Source organism: Episyrphus balteatus, chromosome 1, assembly GCF_945859705.1.
Source record: "Episyrphus balteatus chromosome 1, idEpiBalt1.1, whole genome shotgun sequence".
NCBI lineage: Eukaryota > Metazoa > Arthropoda > Insecta > Diptera > Syrphidae > Episyrphus > Episyrphus balteatus.
The window spans coordinates 59,500,585-59,519,453 of record NC_079134.1 but is presented as its reverse complement, the minus strand read 5'-3'; the positions used below and the strand labels follow the sequence as shown (position 1 = coordinate 59,519,453).

Here is an 18,869-nt window from a genome sequence, read left to right as displayed (position 1 = left end):
TCTTACAAGCATATTAATATACACGACCTGGTGCAAGTGTTGATTCCTCCGTAACCGATGAGAACAGATGGAGAGTTTTTGTATACTCTTGAAGATGGGGACACAAAAACTTTGTCACGACAGCCAAATAATATTTCTTGCATTTTGTTCTTTCATAAACCTTCTTTCAATAAAAAAAATTAATTCTCAATCTTACCTATACAGAGGGTGCAACAAATACTCGAACAGTCATTAACCTTCCATCCAATCACAATATATTGTTTTGGTTGCATTTAAAAGATACTTTGTTATCTCTTAAAATACGACAAAACTAAATAAGCCCACCCGCCAAAATAAACACAGCAGCAAACCACATGGGTGTCGAATTCGGAACCAGCCATCGAATGTTAGTCCTGCTAGTCCAAACCTCTGGAGTTAATTACAACGTCCTCTGGAGTAAATTGCAACTGTCCGCTTTGTTGCACTTTTGTCGAGAGGTATTACGTATACTCGCCCATTTGCAAAAAATCACATCGAATATTAGAGCATCTAACAGGAACTCAATGACGTTAGGAAACAAATGTGCGAATGTGATGTCCCATGTAACTAATATGGCCTTGAAAGCCCAAACCAAGAAATTGCCTTTTCAGGTCACTCCATATTCCTGCATTAGATTGGAATGATGAATTTGTATTAGGTAATTTTGATTTGTTTTTTGGCTTACCTCATTTTTTTTTTTTTGAACAAACGAAAATGCAGCCCCAGCAGATTGAGTACAGAACATCCATTTTTTTTCTAATCAGACGGACGCGGTCGTGAATGATCCATTCCACAATTGTAGTTGGTTTGATCTTCCATTTTTTTTTTGTTTGCTGAAAAATATTAATTTTAAAACTATTAATGTTCATTCGAAATAATATAAACAAGGGAGAAATTACTTATTTTTTTGGCAGTTCTAATAATTACAGCCTACTTCGAGTTGAAATTTTCGGTCTGGTAAATAAGGTATATGGATGTTATTGTTGATGACGAAATTTGTCTACATCGAAGGTTGTTTGGTATATTCAATTTGATAGATAGCCATTTATTCATAAGTGAAATTGAATTACTTATATAAATGATTTGGAGGAGGTTGAAATCCATTAGTTGGAAGTGTTGTTAGATAATTGTTATATGTCATGCATTTGTGCATGAAATATGCTTGGTTATTGAGTCCGATTTGTGAGCGTGTTTTGAAAAATTATTTGTCAACATTTATGAGTTCGTATTTAAATTCCATGTTTGTCTTTGTTTTCCAGCTTAATTCGTCTGAACGTATCAGATTCTCAGTACCAGCAAACCAGAGAGTTCAAATTTTTGTAGTTCTTCATTGCCACCAAGACGGACAACAAATTTGTCGTCCTTTTTTTGACAAGATTGCGGAGTTTTGTTGCTTTGGATGAGATCGAAATAAGTTTCGGGCTAGCGATTGGGGTTGCGACACCTTTGCCGATACTTTAAGCCAAAGTGGCAATCTTTTCACATTCACTCTTCAATTGATCAACCTAATATGGGCGCTTTGAGAGCCATTGGTTTCCTAAAAGTAAAAATCTTCATTTACAAAAAGCGGAGAAGGATTGCATTCACTAACTGTGCATGACTTGATTTTAATGCAATCAATACTACTTGCCGTTGTAATAGGTAACTACTTATGCCATCCGATGCCGGTGATCCAAACACTTCCAAACTATAATCTCATCTTTTGATGAGTTACACGTTCTTTTGAGTCTCTCTGACTGCCTGGTACACTATAGGTTGGAGTCCATCTCGACGAATGTCTTGAACTGCGCCAAGTTTACACTTTTCCTATAAACAAGTGCAATTAAATCATCGAAAGCAAAAATTAAGTTGGGATTATTAAATAAATTATTAATTCCTTGAGTGTTTATTAATTCTAAAATTATGTGAATTGAGTATTGTTTTTTTTTTTTATCTGACAAATCAGCTGGTTGTCAAAATAAGAAACTCACCTCTATCGTGGTGAATTTGTTGTGAGGTTTCTTATGAGGTTTTTCGCAGAATACGAAATTGTGACAACCTCATAAGAAACCTCACAAAAAAACCTCACAAAAAATTGTGACTTGTGAGCATCACAACTCCAGAATAGCCCCGTTAGTGTCTTAAAATCGAAAAAATTTCTTGCTGTACTTTTTGCTTTTTTTGTTTTGTTGGTTTGTTTTTTTCTGGTTTGTTTTGGTTTTCGCCGAGTTTAAAACGAGTTAAAAAATGGTAACTGTAAAAAGAAAGAGAAGACAAGGACAAATGCATAAAGCCTGGTACGCTGCTCGCGCTAAATTTTAGCTCCCATACAAATTATCGAAAATTTTTAGCCGAGATAAAATGGATCCCATACAAGTTATCGATAACTTGTATGGGAATTTTATCTCGGCTAAAATTTAGCGCGAGCAGCGTACCAGGCTTAAACAAAAAATACCAAGACTGGAAAATTTCGTACGTCTTTCCCCCCAAAACCCTTTTGTGTACATTGCTGTCTGTGAATATATGTGAAAGCCACCACGTTGGTAAATGACGTTAACACGCACACATTAGGTGTGTTTTTTATTACCACCGGTCTTAACTGGACAAAAAAAACGCCTCGGGGCTTAACCTGAAATCTTGGCAGCACTGCATATTGAATGTTCCGAAAACAGCAGACACAACAAAAATTTAGAGTTGTCATATTTTCGCTTTCGGGTTTTTCTTTTATTTTTCTTGTATGTTTTGCAAAGAGACACAAAAATGTATGCTACCAAAACTAGTTAAATAAATTTTGTCATTCCAAAAGTGAGTTTTCACGTTTTTAAACAAATTCTAAACAATTTTTGAAAAAAATTGTTTGGTAGCACAGATTTAAAACTGTTCAAAAAGTTAAGCCCAGACAAATCTCCGGGCTAAGCAAGTAAGCCCACGGGGCTAAGGTGTTGTTGTATTTAACATGTAAAGGACTTTGCACATGAGAGCGACCAACGAATGAACGAATAGACGAACAAACGAGATTTAACACATTTCTACGACTCAATTTCAAACAAAAAATGATTCAAATTATAAGAAACCAATTGATACTAATGTTAGAATACTAAAATTTGCATTTTGTTTGCTAAAATAAGAAAAATTTGTAAAAACAATTTGATAGTTACGAATTGCAGTTTGGTTGCTACGAATTGTCAAACTCTATTCGCGTTCCACATACCATCCACACTACAACGAATAAATTGTTCGCGCGCGACTTAACCTCAAAATTACTCTTGTTTTTGTTTTCTATTCTGGTCATGGCTGCGGAGAACATGAACCCAATTGACAACTCGTCGCTGTCTGCGAATTGTCATGTGAAAGATATGTCAAAATATGCGACCATCCACAGTTCGCAGTTCGTAGTTCGTAGCCCGACAAACAATTTTGGTTCTATAAAGCTTTACAGATGCAATTATTGCTTCTAAAAAGCATTATAGAAGCAAAATTGTTAGTAGGGAGCTCATGTGCAAAGTCCTTAAATTGCTTAGCCCCGACTGCGTTTTATTTGTCCAGTTAAAGGCTTGGCCACACCGGAGGGTACGCGGTAGAGGTACAGGTAACGGTACGGGTATTTGTATGGAAAAAATTCCAAACTGACACATCAAATACAAATACCCGTACCGTTACCTGTACCTCTAAAGGCCCCAGCCCATAGAATCCGTTGCGTCCGTTCCGTCGAAGTTTTTGACTGACAGCTCGATAAAATACACACGTTCTTATGGGAAGCGACCCATAAGCGACGGATCGGACTTTCTACTTTTTCATCCGTCGTATGGTTTGACATTGGTTGTCAACAATAGATCTGTTCATTTTTCTGTTTGAGAGTGCACACCGGGGAATTTCAGAACTAAATGAACTGCGTTCTTTTCTTCTCCGATTGTATGAGTTGTGAAATTTCAGTATTCATTAGTGAATTAATTGTAATAAAAGTAACATTTAATGATGTATCTTATAAATTATATCAATTAAATACTCAAATTCTGTTGTAGAGTTCAATTTTACTATGCCAAAGTCATATCTACAAATGATAATCTGTTATTAAAAATTGTTTTTAACTGAAGAGCAAGTACCTACATGAAATCTTTTCAAACATAATGAGTGCAAAAGAGAAATAAGATGAAAGAAAAAATTATCCGACCGGAGAACCGTGGGTCGAAATTCTGAGACTCTTTTTTGACGTTTTGTTTTCCACTTTTTCTTTTTTCAACAATCCCTTCCCTTCAAGCAAGAAAACTGAGTTCAACAAAGAAACTCCGACCTCATACCGCAAAATCGGGGTTGTACTCACACACTTGCAACTTTTTGTGTATGAACACAAAAGCCGAACGAGAATCGTGGTGAAAAAGTGCGAAAAGGAAAACACTATATGATAGAGAAAAGTGCAACCCCATTTTACAAAAGAACAAAACGTCAAAATTAATAAAACAATAAAAAAAAGTAAGTAAGCGAAGCGAAAGTAATAATTCAAAGAAATTTTATATAAAAAAATAAAAAATACTATCATCTCATCTCTAAAAAAAAGAGCAGCTGTCGAGGGTGGCCGAGGTTTGGGACCAGATTTTGAAAAAAGAAGATGTTTCGCGAATAAAGGTAAGTCCTTTGAAATGGTCAAGCTGACCATAAATAAATAATTTTCAAAACTTTTTCAGACGCTAAAGTAGATGTTGAAACTCTGGCCTGTCAGTGGGAAGGAATAAGAAGCGCCTGAAGGTTGGTGGAATTCGCAAGACGCATTCCTGGATTCGGGAGTTACGATGTAAGCTGCGATTTTATTTATTTTCTCAATACCTTTCCAAAATAAGATTACTAAACAAATATTTAGCAGGATATCGCCTTTGAAAATGACGAATAGGGTCTTATGTACGCAGAGCTAGCAACTAGTATGGAAGGATTCTTAAATATTACGGTCAATGCATCTACTCTCCAAGTTCATGCTAGAAAGCTCCGAGAGAATTTGGACATCCATAGCAACTCAAACTACAGCAGCAACAACAAATGAAAATAAATGAAATGTATTTTATTGTATTTATTGTAATTTCTTTTGCTACTAAAACATTAAATTAAAAAAAAATTCAGTGAAGAAAATTAATAAACAGGGATTTTTTAGGTTAGAAATGTCAAATATATTCGATACTCGAGTATCGATCGATGTCTCAATGCCGGACGTCATACGTTCCGACTTCGCCTCCGTTTTCTCGGAATGGAGATTTTCACCACACTAATACATATGCAATCGACTTCGCGGTGATATTAATTTCCATACTAATTTGAGCCGCCTTCGGACCAGTTTCTGATCCGAAGTCGGAGTCAGCTCCGCCTCAGACGGACCAGATTCGGACCGAGGTCGGACCTGTTTGCTTGAAGGGCTTTCATTTATTTTTATTTCTTGGTGCAATACAACAACAACCAATTTTAAATCAAAAGAGAAATGTCAATTTGAGTCCTTGACTCAAGACATGATACAAGAAGATAGGGTACCCTTTAAGCAAACAGGTCCGACCTCGGTCCGAATCCGCTCCGCCTGAGGCGGAGCTGAGTCTGATTTCGGATCAGAAACTGGTCCGAAGGCGGCTCAAATTAGTATGGAAATTATAATCACCGCGAAGTCGATTGCATATGTATTGGTGTGGTGAAAATCTCCATTCCGAGAAAACGGAGCCGAAGGCGGACCTGAGCCGGAGCAGCGAAAACCTACCAGAAAGAGGAATAAGAAAGGGATGACATTTCGCATTTGCGACCAAAAAAAGACCAAGATTTATTTATTTTTTCACTGAAACTGTTTTATTTTTTATTTTATTTTGGCAAACGAAATTTTCACAATAGGGGTATTCACGATCCGATGCAACTGGTATAGTATCATTGCAAAAGTGCAAAAGTGTAAAATCTTGCAACACTACAACAACAAAATATATGGATTGAAATTTTACAATGGTCTTGCACTTTTGCTATACCCTAACCCTATTGCAAAATAAAAATACAATGGTGTAAATTTTTTTTGACAGATTGCAGCTCGCCGTCGCGTGTCGCCCATGATGAACAGTTTATCTTTTTTATTCTTATTCATTTTTATTTTGTTTTTTTTGATGTCATTTGTGAAAATAAATTAACCCGAACACAACAAAGAATGAAATTATAAAAAAATTGAAAAAAAGAAGAAGCATCGGTGGAAAGACAACTCCGTAAAAAAAAAAGAGTGAAGCTGATATAAATCATATCATGGATTCCATTCAATATTTACTATAGATAAGAAGAGGTGCGTTCACGATCTATTGTAAAAAAATAAAATTTTACACTTTTACTAGGCCTGTTGCACCAGATCGTGAATACCCCTAATAAATACAATATAAAATACAATACATTTTTTTCATTTTATTTCATTTGATGCTGCTGCTGTTGTTGGTGTTTTTTTTAGGTACCCAATCGCATGTTTCACCTTCTAGATTTTTCTTCATCATTAGAGATTACATCTACAACACAAGAAGAAACAACATTTTAACCCAAACACTTTGAGCGATATATAAAACATACCTTTTTTGTTTTCCATATTGTTTACAATTTAATAAAATTGTTTATAATTAATAAACTAACATTATACAAACAACGACACAAGACACGACGCGACCAAACACTTCAACAAAAAATAACAAAATGACGCTTTGGCTCTTGTTGGCCTTGTCTTTCTTTTCCTTTTCTCATTTTTCACCACGATTCTCGTTCGACTTTGTGTTCATACACAAAAAGTTGCAAGTGTGTGGTGCAAGCCCGATTTTCGCGGTCTGAGGTCGGAGTTTCTTTGTTGAACTCAGTTTTCTTGCTTGAAGGGTATGATCATTAAAGGCGCCATTTTTCAAAATGGAGTAATAAGTTTTTGACGTTTAATTTGGCAAAGTCAAAAGCAACAACAATTTCCAAGACAAATTTGTTTACAACAACAATTTCAATGGGCAGCTGTCAAAAACTTAAGTAGCCACCCTTCAAGCAAGAAAACTGAGTTCAACAAAGAAACTCCGACCTCAGACCGCGAAAATCGGGCTTGCACCACACACTTGCAACTTTTTGTGTATGAACACAAAGTCGAACGAGAATTGTGGTGAAAAATGAGAAAAGGAAAAGAAAGACAAGGCCAACAAGAGCCAAAGCGTCATTTTGTTATTTTTTGTTGAAGTGTTTGGTCGCGTCGTGTCTCGTGTCGTTGTTTGTGTAATGTTAGTTTATTAATTATAAACAATTTTATTAAATTATAAACAATATGGAAAACAAAAAAGGTATGTTTTATATATCGCTCAAAGTGTTTGGGTTAAAATGTTGTTTCTTCTTGTGTTGTAGATGTAATCTCTAATGATGAAGAAAAATCTAGAAGGTGAAACATGCGATTGGGTATCTAAAAAAACACCAACAACAGCAGCAGCATCAAATGAAATAAAATGAAAAAAAATGTATTGTATTTTATATTGTATTTATTGTGAAAATTTCATTTGCCAAAATAAAATAAAAAATAAAACAGTTTCAGTGAAAAAAAAAAAAATAAATCTTGTTCTTTTTTTGGTCGCAAATGCGAAATGTCATCCCTTTCTTATTCCTCTTTCTGGAAGGTTTTCGCTGCTCCGGCTCAGGTCCGCCTTCGGCTCCGTTTTCTCGGAATGGAGATTTTCACCACACCAATACATATGCAATCGACTTCGCGGTGATTATAATTTCCATACTAATTTGAGCCGCCTTCGGACCAGTTTCTGATCCGAAGTCGGACTCAGCTCCGCCTCAGGCGGAGCGCATTCGGACCGAGGTCGGACCTGTTTGCTTGAAGGGGCATTTTTAAGTTTTGTCAGTTCTCGATACAGAGTTTTTTCTAGTGATCATACATTCTCTTTTTATACCATGGACTCAAGAGGCATCGTGTAATAGTTACCCCGTTTGTATGACCGATTTAAAGATCGAATTGAAACTGAATCGAAATTTTGATCCAGGTATATGGAAGTACCAGATCGAGGAATCGAATTGAAATAGAATCGAAAACACAATTTTTCTTTTTAATATATTTGCAGTAAAATAGAAAAATCTAAACAAAAACAAAGTGCAAGTAAAACTAGATATCATTAGACATACACACAGTGAATTTGCAAATAAGAAGACAATCACACACAATTTCCACCATAAATTATATCTCGAGTATTCAATTCGTTAGGTATATATGCATATTTTCGATTCGATTCAGCTCCCCGAGTCGGATCGGATCGACAAATCCGGATTCAATTCGATTCAGGTATATATAGACCTAAATCCTGATTCAATTCGGATTCAAATCGCCATACAAACGGGGTAAGTACACGCCTAACAGATTGATAAATTAATTAATTTGTTAACAAAAGAAAATTCGAAAAAAGAGTTAAGCTTCTTGAGGCTTCGTGTAATAGCTGACTTTTTATTTTTGTTGTGATATAATTTGTAGTTGACGTTGTAGCATGAATTTTATGTAAAGTCTATACTGATGCATTCATCCAATCATACGGAGCGGCATCATAAACTTTTAAATTGCGAATTGGTAAACAAGAAGTAGATAGTTGGTGCGTATATATTAATTTAATCATTTAAATATTCAAAAACTTTTTTTAAAAGTATTTCTGAGATAAATTTACTGCTGACCATGTCCGATAGTCAAAGCAGGGGTCGAAGAACCTCGAGTGAAGAAAGCCGTGATAGAGAGTATGCGGGATCCCGTCGCCCACGGTCTACCTTATCCCCAACAAGAGAAGAAGAACCGGTAAGAATTTTTCAAAACATTTTAATGTAAGAAGTACCGATATTAATATTGGCGGTTTTCATTTTAAACAATACAACAAATGGTTAAAGATCAACACGTGTTACAGAATTTGATAACATAATGTATGTAATGAAATAATAATAACTGAAACATTTTATGCTGCCTAAGCTATTATTTCAAATTCTTGTATGTATGCATTTTGTTGTTTTAAGTACATTTTTTTGGAACCACAAATAATATAGGTAATTCATATGTATAAGAACACATTAATGTTTTATCGAAGGCTTGGATTCTATGCATAATTTTGGTGTCAAATTAAATTTAAAAAACTTTTTTATCTCCAAATACAAAATGAGAATTGGAGGTGCTTTTTATTATCACTATTAGTTCTAAAAAGTTAGAAAAATATTATTTTGAAGGCGTTTGCAAAAAGACGGCGAAGCTATGCATTCTGGGAATAGGAATAGTTATAATTGTCGTGGTATACTGAAATGCTTGTGCATTCTATTGTCGTTTTCTATTGACGAATCTCAGAATGAGATTTGTGAATTTGACAGCTGAAAGGGGGGGTGAAGAGTGGAAATAGTGGACAAATTTCAGATTTCATGATCTATTTGCGTCCTGAGATTCAAAAAAATGACAAAAAAATGAATCTGAGATTCAAGGATCTGATTCTGGATTTTTATCAAGATTCACGCATACAAACACACGCACTTTCACACACTTCCCTCTGTTTGACATTTGTCTGAACATTTGTTGTTGTTTTATTCTTTTATACGCACAGATTTCGCACACAATCACAAAACTAGATTTCATATTCTATTTGCAGTGGAAAATCGGAGCATTTTACACAAAAATCTCAAAAATCAATAGAAATCGACATATGATTTGTTTTTAAAACCTGTGACAAGCTACAAGTATAGATAGAATGGTATAAAGTTATACCACATGTATGTAAGGGCTCAGTTATAGCCCAGTCGGGACGTACAAAAAATTAAGCTGAAATGGAAAAAAATAGATCGTGCAATTTTTTTTCATAGGACGGTAAAGGGGATCAGTGAGAGCTTAAAACCAGTTTTTCGGGAAAATCGACTCAGAGCTAAAGCCGCCATCTTGGATTAAAAGTAAAACACGTTTTAGTGAATAACTCGGTCATTTTTGATTTTTGAGAAAAATTATACAGATTAAACTTGTAGAAAATTTTATTTTCTACATCTTTTAACTTAATAAATTTTTCTGTATGACCAATATTTTTCGAGTTAGTTTGAAAAAACTATACCCCTACTCAGCTTAAATTTTATACCGCTTTGAGTATAGATTTTAAGATCAACGCAATTTGGGATTGTTTTTATGTTTTTGGGGATGAGAAATCTAGCTGCAATGTCAGTTTTTGCAACTTCCTGAAATTTTACAAACAAAAGGAACTATCTCAAAATCGGTAAGTGTCATTTTAAACAAAATGAGTTAATATTATAACTGATGTTTAGCAAGACAATTGATTTGAATTTTTCAAATCGGTTCATTAATGCCTGAGATTTGACCGAATGTTTATAAAAAAAGATTAAAAGAATGAGAAGGTTATAAACAATTGGTCATATTTTCCCGAAAAACTGGTTTTAAGCTCTCTACCGTCCTATGAAAAAAAATTGCACGATCTAATTTTTTCCATTTCAAATGTTTAATTCGACTGTTTTTGTATTTTGAATACTTAAATCTTATATTTTGTGGAAAATTTTGATGAAATAACTAAATTGAAAACATATTTCCACTAATTTTTTCAAAAAGAATCAATGCATTTTGTGTAAAATTTTATAAAAAAATAAATTTTATTGATGAAATTTCATTTTACTGAACAGCTGACTGCCAAATGCCAAAAAAAATTCCATTTCGTTTTACTGATGGCGTTCCATTTTTGTTACTGTTCCGGTGCCATCATTAAAAAAATACTGATGAATTCAACAGTAAAAAAATTGCTTGAGGCGCGAATGTCAAATAAACATTTAATTTAATGACGTAAATTCACTGATTGCTATAAACGCTCATCAGTAAAAGATTTCTTGATGTTTCAATTTTTACTGATGGATTTTACTGATAGCTATAACTGAGGCCTATCAGAATCGCATGTTAATATCAGACGAGAACCAGCGCCAGCATAAAGACACTAGGGTTTTGAGCGTAGTATGGATGGCTATGGCTAGTATAGCAGTGTGTCACAGGTCGAAAGGAATAACACAAGAACGCAACTGGTTACGGTTTTGACTCATTTCTTTCATTAAAAAAACGGTCAAAATAGTAATTTAGTTGACATTCAAGTCTTTCCAAGGACATATACCTACAACGTGTAGGTAGTTTTGGTAAAGAAAACTTCATAAACTCCAGAAATTTTAATTTTTTATTTGTATCTTTTTTCGGAGACGTTTCGAGTGTGTTAAACCTTTCTTTTGAGACCGGCAATTCTAAATAATGTTAATTAATGCTGCTGTACTAATATACCTACATTCTGTATACTCTAGCTTTTCTCTGAATCTTAGGCCCAATCTATTGACACTCCTTTAAATTTAAAGTCTTTATTAAAAACGGAAATTTATACAGGGTGATAGTTATGTTCCAAAAAGCTAGAGCGTGTAGGTTAGGTCAAGACAAGAAAAAAATCGTATGGGAGGGAGGTCTATTCCGCCTCGTTTAGCGGGGAGGGGCAATTATAAAAAAAATAAAAAAAAAATTTTAAAAATCAACGGTTACACCTACAATAACACGCTATACCTTTTTGTAAAGCCAAAACCCTAGTCTCTTACAAAAATTCTAAACAAAGCCATTTTATGGCACAGTTTTTGAAAAATAAATTTTTAAAATCAAAATTTGAAAACAAATTGGAAAAAAATTTCAAACTAATTTTTTTCAAAATTTTATGTAATTAAGTACTAATTTATTTTTTTAAATTTGATGATAAAATAAATATTATTTTTAAACAAAAACAGAAAACCGGATTCGAAAATATCTTGTTATTTTCGAGAAATTAACAAAAAACCAAAACTATTTTTTTTTTGTAAAAAACCTCTTTATTTTCTGTTTTTACGTGGCTGGACTTGTTGCATTTATGAAACATTAACCATTCGTCAATTATTTTTTAAACGTTTAGACTTAAATAACGATACAATAAAGTAATAAAGTATTGGATTAACCCTGAATTGATCAAATTTTTTCATTGATAACACCTGAAAACTTACCTGAAAATTTGTCTGCCTTTACAAAAAGGTATAGTACGTTATTGTAGGTGTAACCGTTGATTTTTAATATTTTTTTCCCAAAATAAGTCAATTTTTTTTAAACTGCTCCTCCCCGCTAATCTTTTGAAAATAAGCAGTTAGTCCAGTAATTTTAGGTTTTATCTGCGGAAAAATTCCTACTGGGCTGAATTTTGGTATACAGCTTAATGGCGGCTTTGTTATGAAGATGTGAAAAATCGACATTGATATCGTGTCCGCGTTAAGAGTTATAGGGGTCAAAAGGTCACGAAAAGTTTTTCGCAAATATCTCGCGACCTATTGATCGGAGGTCATCAGAGGTTATTTATTTTGATGGTCGTGAAATTATCTACAACATATGCCCAGCATATTTTTCTGTAAGATGAACCGTTTCGCGAGTAGAGCGCAGAGAAGGTGACTAGATTGCACTCACATACGAAAAAATACATATTTTTGGTTTATTTTGCTCGATTTTTGAGGTTTTTATCGAAGTAGCTTAAATTTTTTTTATTTTATTAACTTATCTTATTACGTTAATACGGATTATCAAAAAAAAATTAAAATGTACACATTGGGATAAAAAATATTATGCAAAAGGGGTAAATGTTGTATGTTTCCCTTTTTTGTACAATGAGTGCCTTCATTATTAAGAACACACTTTTTAAACATGGTTCAATTTTAGTTTTGAGCTTGGTATAAACCTTAAATTACCATTAAGCTTTTTCAGCAGCTAATTTTGTACTGTTATAAGGTATTCTGCAACTTTTCTCTTGAGAAGCTCTTTTCTATGGAATTCATGTTTGGAAAATTGATAACAAGCTCAAAACTAAAATTGAACCATGTTTAAAAAGTGTGTTCTTAATAATGAAGGCACTTATTGTACAAAAAAGGGAAACATACAACATTTCCAAAAAACGTGGTTCCCCCTTTTGCATTAAATTTTTATCCCAATTACTCCAGTCAAAGCGTCATTTGACCTTGCGCAGAGAGGCACTGTCAGTTTTTATTTCATGGATCGATAGGGGTATATTTAAAAGGCTTAAACCCAATTTCTCACCACCTGATCATTCTTATTAGCGGAGTTATTCGCAAAAATGCATTTTTTGGGATATTTTACTTCTAAGCTAATATCTTTGCTCCAGATTGTCGTAGATCAAAAAATAAACATACATTCTTTTCCTCATAATATTTTGTATCGTTGTATGTAATTTCATTGTATTTGAGTGAGTAAATACAAAATGGCAGCCATTTAAAGTCAAATTCTTGTTGTTAAAAAACACATTTTTGTCATTATTTCGAAAAAGCTTATATCATGATTGACATTTTTCTAATCTATTTTGTAGCCCTATTCCTGCATTTTACAGAAAAAATCAGCTCTTTATCACCAAAGATGGCCGAGCAATTGATAAATGAACGCATGCAAAACCGGTGCGAAAACACCCAAAAATATCGTTTTTTGGGAATAACTCGGCTTCAGAATGCCCTACGACAAAAAATAAAGCTATTGATTGTTCGTTACAACATTTTCTATCGATTTAGTGCACATTAGTTTTGTTGCAACAAATAAAAAATAAGTAATATTAAGTCAAAGACGTTTTTTTGTTTAGCAAACTCTTGCCTTATTATTTTGTAAACGGTGCAAGTATTGGCTAAAAAAATAAATTACTGTTGTAGTCCTTTAAATTATCTACAATTAAAAAAAAAATTAGCTCTCTACGACCCACACGAGCCGAGAAATTAATTTTTTAAAAAAGTTCCAAATGCCCAACGAAAAACATGAGACAAATCCTCTTATAACAAGAAACAATGAAAACAACCCCTCTCACTGAGAACTATTATTGACTTATAAACAAGGGAAATTTTTTTTAAATTTTCTTACGGAATGATGCTTTCTTAAAATTATAATAACTCGGCTCGTGTGGGTCGTAGAAAGCTAATTTTTTTTTTTTTAATTGTAGATAACACTGGTCAACAAAATTGAACTTTTTTTTGCCACAAGAACCAAGATATACTTTTCTAGTATTTTTTGGGGTGCTAAACTCGAATCTGAAGTCAGAAAATATTTATTGGCCTCCGTTTTTGAAATATTACCGTTAGAAAATGCTTAACAACGTCATTTTGGCTGTTTTCGGTCTTCTGTTTTTATGTGGGGTAATTCATTATAAACAAATTTGTACCGATGATTATAAGAACAGATATTCTTCTTTCAAAAACTATTTTAATTTTCCCGATATCTCTTTTATTGCTCGAGATATCTTAAATTTCAGTTAGTAAGCCAAAGAGACACTAATTTTATTCTAAAGTTTAAGTCCCTGGGCATAAAATTTTTGCCACAAGAACCAAAATATACTTTTCTAGAGGTTTTTGGGTTGCTAAACTTGAATCCCCAATCAGAAAAATTCTATTGGCCTCTTAGCCCAGTCATTTTAGTCATTTTTAAGCCCAATCTGCGGAAAAATTCCTACTGGGCTGAATTTTGGTATACAGCTTAATGACGGCTTTGTTATGAAGATGTGAAAAATCGACATTGATATCGTGTCCGCGTTAAGAGTTATAGGGGTCAAAAGGTCACAAAAACTGGTTTTTCACGATTTTCAGCAAAACGGTAAGTCTTATCAAAAAAATTTCAATGCAAGAATTGTAGACCAGATTATTATATATAAAAAGTGTCATGACACTTTTTTTCCTTAGACCCACCGTTTCTTAGGTATAACGATTCAAAAAGTTGAAGTTTAGTTGTAATCGTCATAATCCTATTCCTGAAAAAAAAACTCCGAACTGAAAAGTTCCTGAAATTTCATTATTTTTTTAGCTTGAATTTCGTTCCTCAACTGTTAAGAATATGGGGAAACCAAAAGAAAAATGGAAATTTTCGCCACTTTTCCGATTGGGGCCCTTCTCCCGAAACCATTTCCCTGGGAATTTTTGTTTAGAATATGTATAGAATATGAAATCTGGGGTCGAATTACAGCATACGATTACGATCATTCGTTAACGTTTTCACTATTTGTGTCTCTATTTATTTAGTAGAAAAAGATAGGGACACATAGCAACCATCCGTAACGAGCGTATGCCGTAATTCGACCTCTGTTTTTTGATGCAAAATGTAAAAAAAGTATTTTATGAAAAATTTTAAACACCTGTGGTATAAAATAAATCTATAGAAACCTAGGTGGCCAACTTTCTTAAAAATATTCTGGTATAAGGAGAATATTTTTAAGAAAGATGGCCACCTAGGTTTCAATAGATTTATTTTATACCACAGGTGTTTAAAATTTTTCATAAAATACTTTTTTTACATTTTGCATCAAAAAACAGATTTCAAAATTTTTTTAACGAAAATGTGCAATAGCTATGAAATTTTTAAAGTGTTTATGTACTCATCCATCCAAAATTATAAAAAAAAAAGAAATAAATAAAATTCATTCATTCGTGGTTGTAGTGAACGAAAACATAAGATGATAAAATTTAAAATACACTGAACGAAAAAAAGTCCATATTTTATGAACTGGTTGCGATAGAACTTTTTTCTATCTGTTTTTAGAACAATCATAAGTGTAGCTATAAGCCGTTTTAGGGTTGTCCATTCTCTATTGCACACCCTGTATATTTTCAGACATATTCTAAACAAAAATTCCCAGGGAAATGGTTTCGGGAGAAGGGCCCCAATCGGAAAAATGGCGAAAATTTCCATTTTTTTTTGGTTTCCCCAAATTCTTAACAGTTGAGGAACGAAATTCAAGCTAAAAAAAATTTCAGGAACTTTTCAGTTCGGAGTTTTTTTTTCAGGAATAGGATTATGACGATTACAACTAAACTTCAACTTTTTGAATCGTTATACCTAAGAAACGGTGGGTCTTAGGAAAAAAAGTGTCATGACACTTGTTATATAAAATAATCTGGTCTACAATTCTTGCATTGAAAATTTTTTTATAAGACTTACCGTTTTGCTGAAAATCGTGAAAAACCAGTTTTTGTGACCTTTTTGTAACTCTTAACGCGGACACGATATCAATGTCGATTTTTCACATCTTCATAACAAAGCCGTCATTAAACTGTATACCAAAATTCAGCCCAGTAGAAATTTTTCCGCAGATAAAACCTAAAATTACTGGACTATCTGTTCTTGAAATATAACCGTTATAATAAAAACCATTTTTTGCATTTTATAACGGTAATATTTCAAGAACGGAGGCAAATAGAATTTTTCTGATTGCGGATTCGAGTTCAGCAACCCAAAAACCTCTAGAAAAGTATATTTTGGTTCTTGTGGCAAAAAAAGTTTAATTTGGTTGGCCAGTGCCGCTTCTGAGTCAAAGACCGGTACTTAATTTCTTAATATCTCGGGCAGTAAAAGAGATATCGGAAAGATTTAAACATTTTGTGGAAGAATAAAACCAGTTCTTATAGACACCGTTATAATTTTTTTCAAAATGAATTGCCCCACATAAAAACATAACCTCGAAAACAGCCAAAATGACGTTTTTCGAAATTTTGGCTTTCAAAAACGGAGGCCAATAAATATTTTCTGAATTCAGATTCGAGTTTAGCACATCAAAAACATATAAAAAAGTAAACTTTGGTTCTTGTGGCAAAAACCTTGTTGACCAGTGTAATTTAAAGGACTAAAACAGTAATTTATTTTTTTAGCCAATACTTGCACCGTTTACAAAATAATAAGGCAAGAGTTTGCTAAACAAAAAAACGTCTTTGACTTAATATTACTTATTTTTTATTTGTTGCAACAAAACTAATGTGCGCTAAATCGATAGAGAATGTTGTAACGAACAATCAATAGCTTTATTTTTTGTCGTAGGACATTCTGAAGCCGAGTTATTCCCAAAAAACGATATTTTTGGGTGTTTTCGCACCGGTTTTGCATGCGTTCATTTATCAATTGCTCGGCCATCTTTGGTGATAAAGAGCTGATTTTTTCTGTAAAATGCAGGAATAGGGCTACAAAATAGATTAGAAAAATGTCAATCATGATATAAGCTTTTTCGAAATAATGACAAAAATGTGTTTTTTAACAACAAGAATTTGACTTTAAATGGCTGCCATTTTGTATTTACTCACTCAAATACAATGAAATTACATACAACGATACAAAATATTATGAGGAAAAGAATGTATGTTTATTTTTTGATCTACGACAATCTGGAGCAAAGATATTAGTTTAGAAGTAAAATATCCCAAAAAATGCATTTTTGCGAATAACTCCGCTAAAAAGAATGAGCAGGTGGTGAGAAATTGGGTTTAAGCCTTTTAAATATACCCCTATCGATCCATGAAATAAAAACTGTGCCTCTCTGCGCAAGGTGAGGCCCTTTTTTCCGACGCTTTGACTGGAGTAAATGTGTACATTTTTATTTTTTTTAGTTAATCCGTATATTTACGTAATAAGATAAGTTAATAAAACTAAAAAAATTTAAGCTACTTCGATAAAAACCTCAAAAATCGAGCAAAATAAACCAAAAATATGTATTTTTTCGTATGTGAGTGCAATCTAGTCACCTTCTCTGCGCTCTACTCGCGAAACGGTTCATCTTACAGAAAAATGTGCTGGGCATATGTTGTAGATAATTTCACGACCATCAATTTTTATATGACCTCTGATGACCTCCGATCAATAGGTCGCGAGATATTTGCGAAAAACTTTTCGTGACTTTTTGACCCCTATAACTCTTAACGCGGACACGATATCAATGTCCATTTTTCACATCTTCATAACAAAGCCGCCATTAAGCTGTATACCAAAATTCAGCCCAGTAGGAATTTTTCCGCAGATTGGGCTTAAAAATGACTAAAATTACTGGGCTAAGTAGCTTCTTTATGTGTAGTTGCTTGCATAGACTAATGCAAAATTTTAAGTTTAAAGCCTTAACTACATTGGCTCGAAAGTGGAAAAGTACCAAAGTGAAAATTTTCAAAAGCATTTTTGTATAATTTTTTGGGCTTGAAAATTAAAAAAATTATGCAAAAAGCTTACTTTTTGGTATAAAACAAAAGTTTGTTATTCAGAGTCATACCCCTAGATAGTCTTCACCGAGTTATGGCGACAAAACAAGTAGCACATGTACACTAAAATTTCTAAAATGAAATTTTGTCGCACTTTTTTAACTCAAAAGAGCAGTTTTATTAATGAGGAAGTAAGAACACCGATAAATTTGATTTATTAAAAAAGAAATTAAGTACATTGAATTCTTAAACAAAATATAACAACAAAATCATTAATACAGTTCAAGTTTTTTAGGACAAAATAAATAGCACACTTCCTAAAAACAAAAACAAATTAACAAAAAATTTAACACAGTTAAAAGAAAATAACTAGTATTCTAACTAGACTCCGAAATCGTTCACCAGGTACTGAGTACCAAGCTCGTCGAAATTCCTGCCAAAGTTAGTCCAAATTTGAGGTACCAGACCTATTAATCGCTTTTCCCACGTCACTCTACAAGTCCTCAATAGGCAATTCCATAACACCGATTTTTTGGACGGATACCCATTGTTTCACAGACTTAGTCTTATGTTTTGGATCGTTATCCTGTAGAAATTTCCACTTTAAAGGCATTTCCTTCTCAGTTAAAGGTAGAATATTGTCCCTTAGAATTTCCTGGCATTTAAGGTGGTCCATAATACCCTCTACCCGATGAAGTGGCCCCACACCATACCAAGAAAAACATCCCCAAACAAGAATACTATTCCAACAATCGTTAATGTTATACTGCGGGTCACAATTCAATTGCCCCACGCGGATAATTTCCGTATGGGGCATTTGAAAATGAAAATGAAAAAATATAATGACCATTTTTTTTTAATGAAACGCCTGTATTATC

General features: G+C 33.4%; 1 protein-coding gene and 2 long non-coding RNA genes across 8 annotated transcripts in view; 2 read left to right on the top strand and 1 right to left on the bottom strand.

The window, feature by feature from the left end:
- Nucleotides 1-33: 33 nt before the first annotated feature.
- Nucleotides 34-2,152, bottom strand: LOC129905761 (uncharacterized). Of its 3 annotated transcripts, none has more exons than XR_008770650.1 (5): nt 1,989-2,152; nt 1,610-1,824; nt 918-1,555; nt 704-851; nt 34-643 (listed from the first exon to the last, which is right to left on the bottom strand). It is a non-coding gene; the product is annotated as an uncharacterized LOC129905761 (long non-coding RNA). The 3 variants fall into 3 exon arrangements; XR_008770651.1 differs by lacking the exon at nt 1,989-2,152 and having other exon boundaries at nt 918-1,018; nt 1,089-1,555; nt 1,610-1,955; XR_008770649.1 differs by lacking the exon at nt 1,989-2,152 and having other exon boundaries at nt 1,610-1,955.
- Nucleotides 2,153-4,267: 2,115 nt separating this feature from the next.
- On the top strand, nt 4,268-5,061 carry LOC129907820 (uncharacterized). Of its 2 annotated transcripts, XR_008771177.1 has the most exons (4): nt 4,268-4,467; nt 4,553-4,620; nt 4,680-4,786; nt 4,856-5,061. It is a non-coding gene; the product is annotated as an uncharacterized LOC129907820 (long non-coding RNA). The 2 variants fall into 2 exon arrangements; XR_008771176.1 differs by lacking the exon at nt 4,268-4,467 and having other exon boundaries at nt 4,488-4,620.
- A 3,120-nt stretch (nt 5,062-8,181) lies between these two features.
- Nucleotides 8,182-18,869, top strand: part of LOC129907441 (protein piwi) — a 134,473-nt gene continuing 123,785 nt past the window's right edge. The window contains exons 1-3 of one of the 3 annotated variants that reach the window (XM_055983680.1): nt 8,182-8,346; nt 8,477-8,591; nt 8,644-8,788. In XM_055983680.1, coding sequence (XP_055839655.1) covers nt 8,672-8,788 — 117 coding nt within the window. In that variant the 5' untranslated portion in view covers nt 8,182-8,346; nt 8,477-8,591; nt 8,644-8,671. Of the gene's footprint in view, nt 8,347-8,397; nt 8,592-8,643; nt 8,789-18,869 lie in introns of those variants that run through there. The other 2 variants (XM_055983679.1, XM_055983678.1) reach the window with 2 other exon arrangements.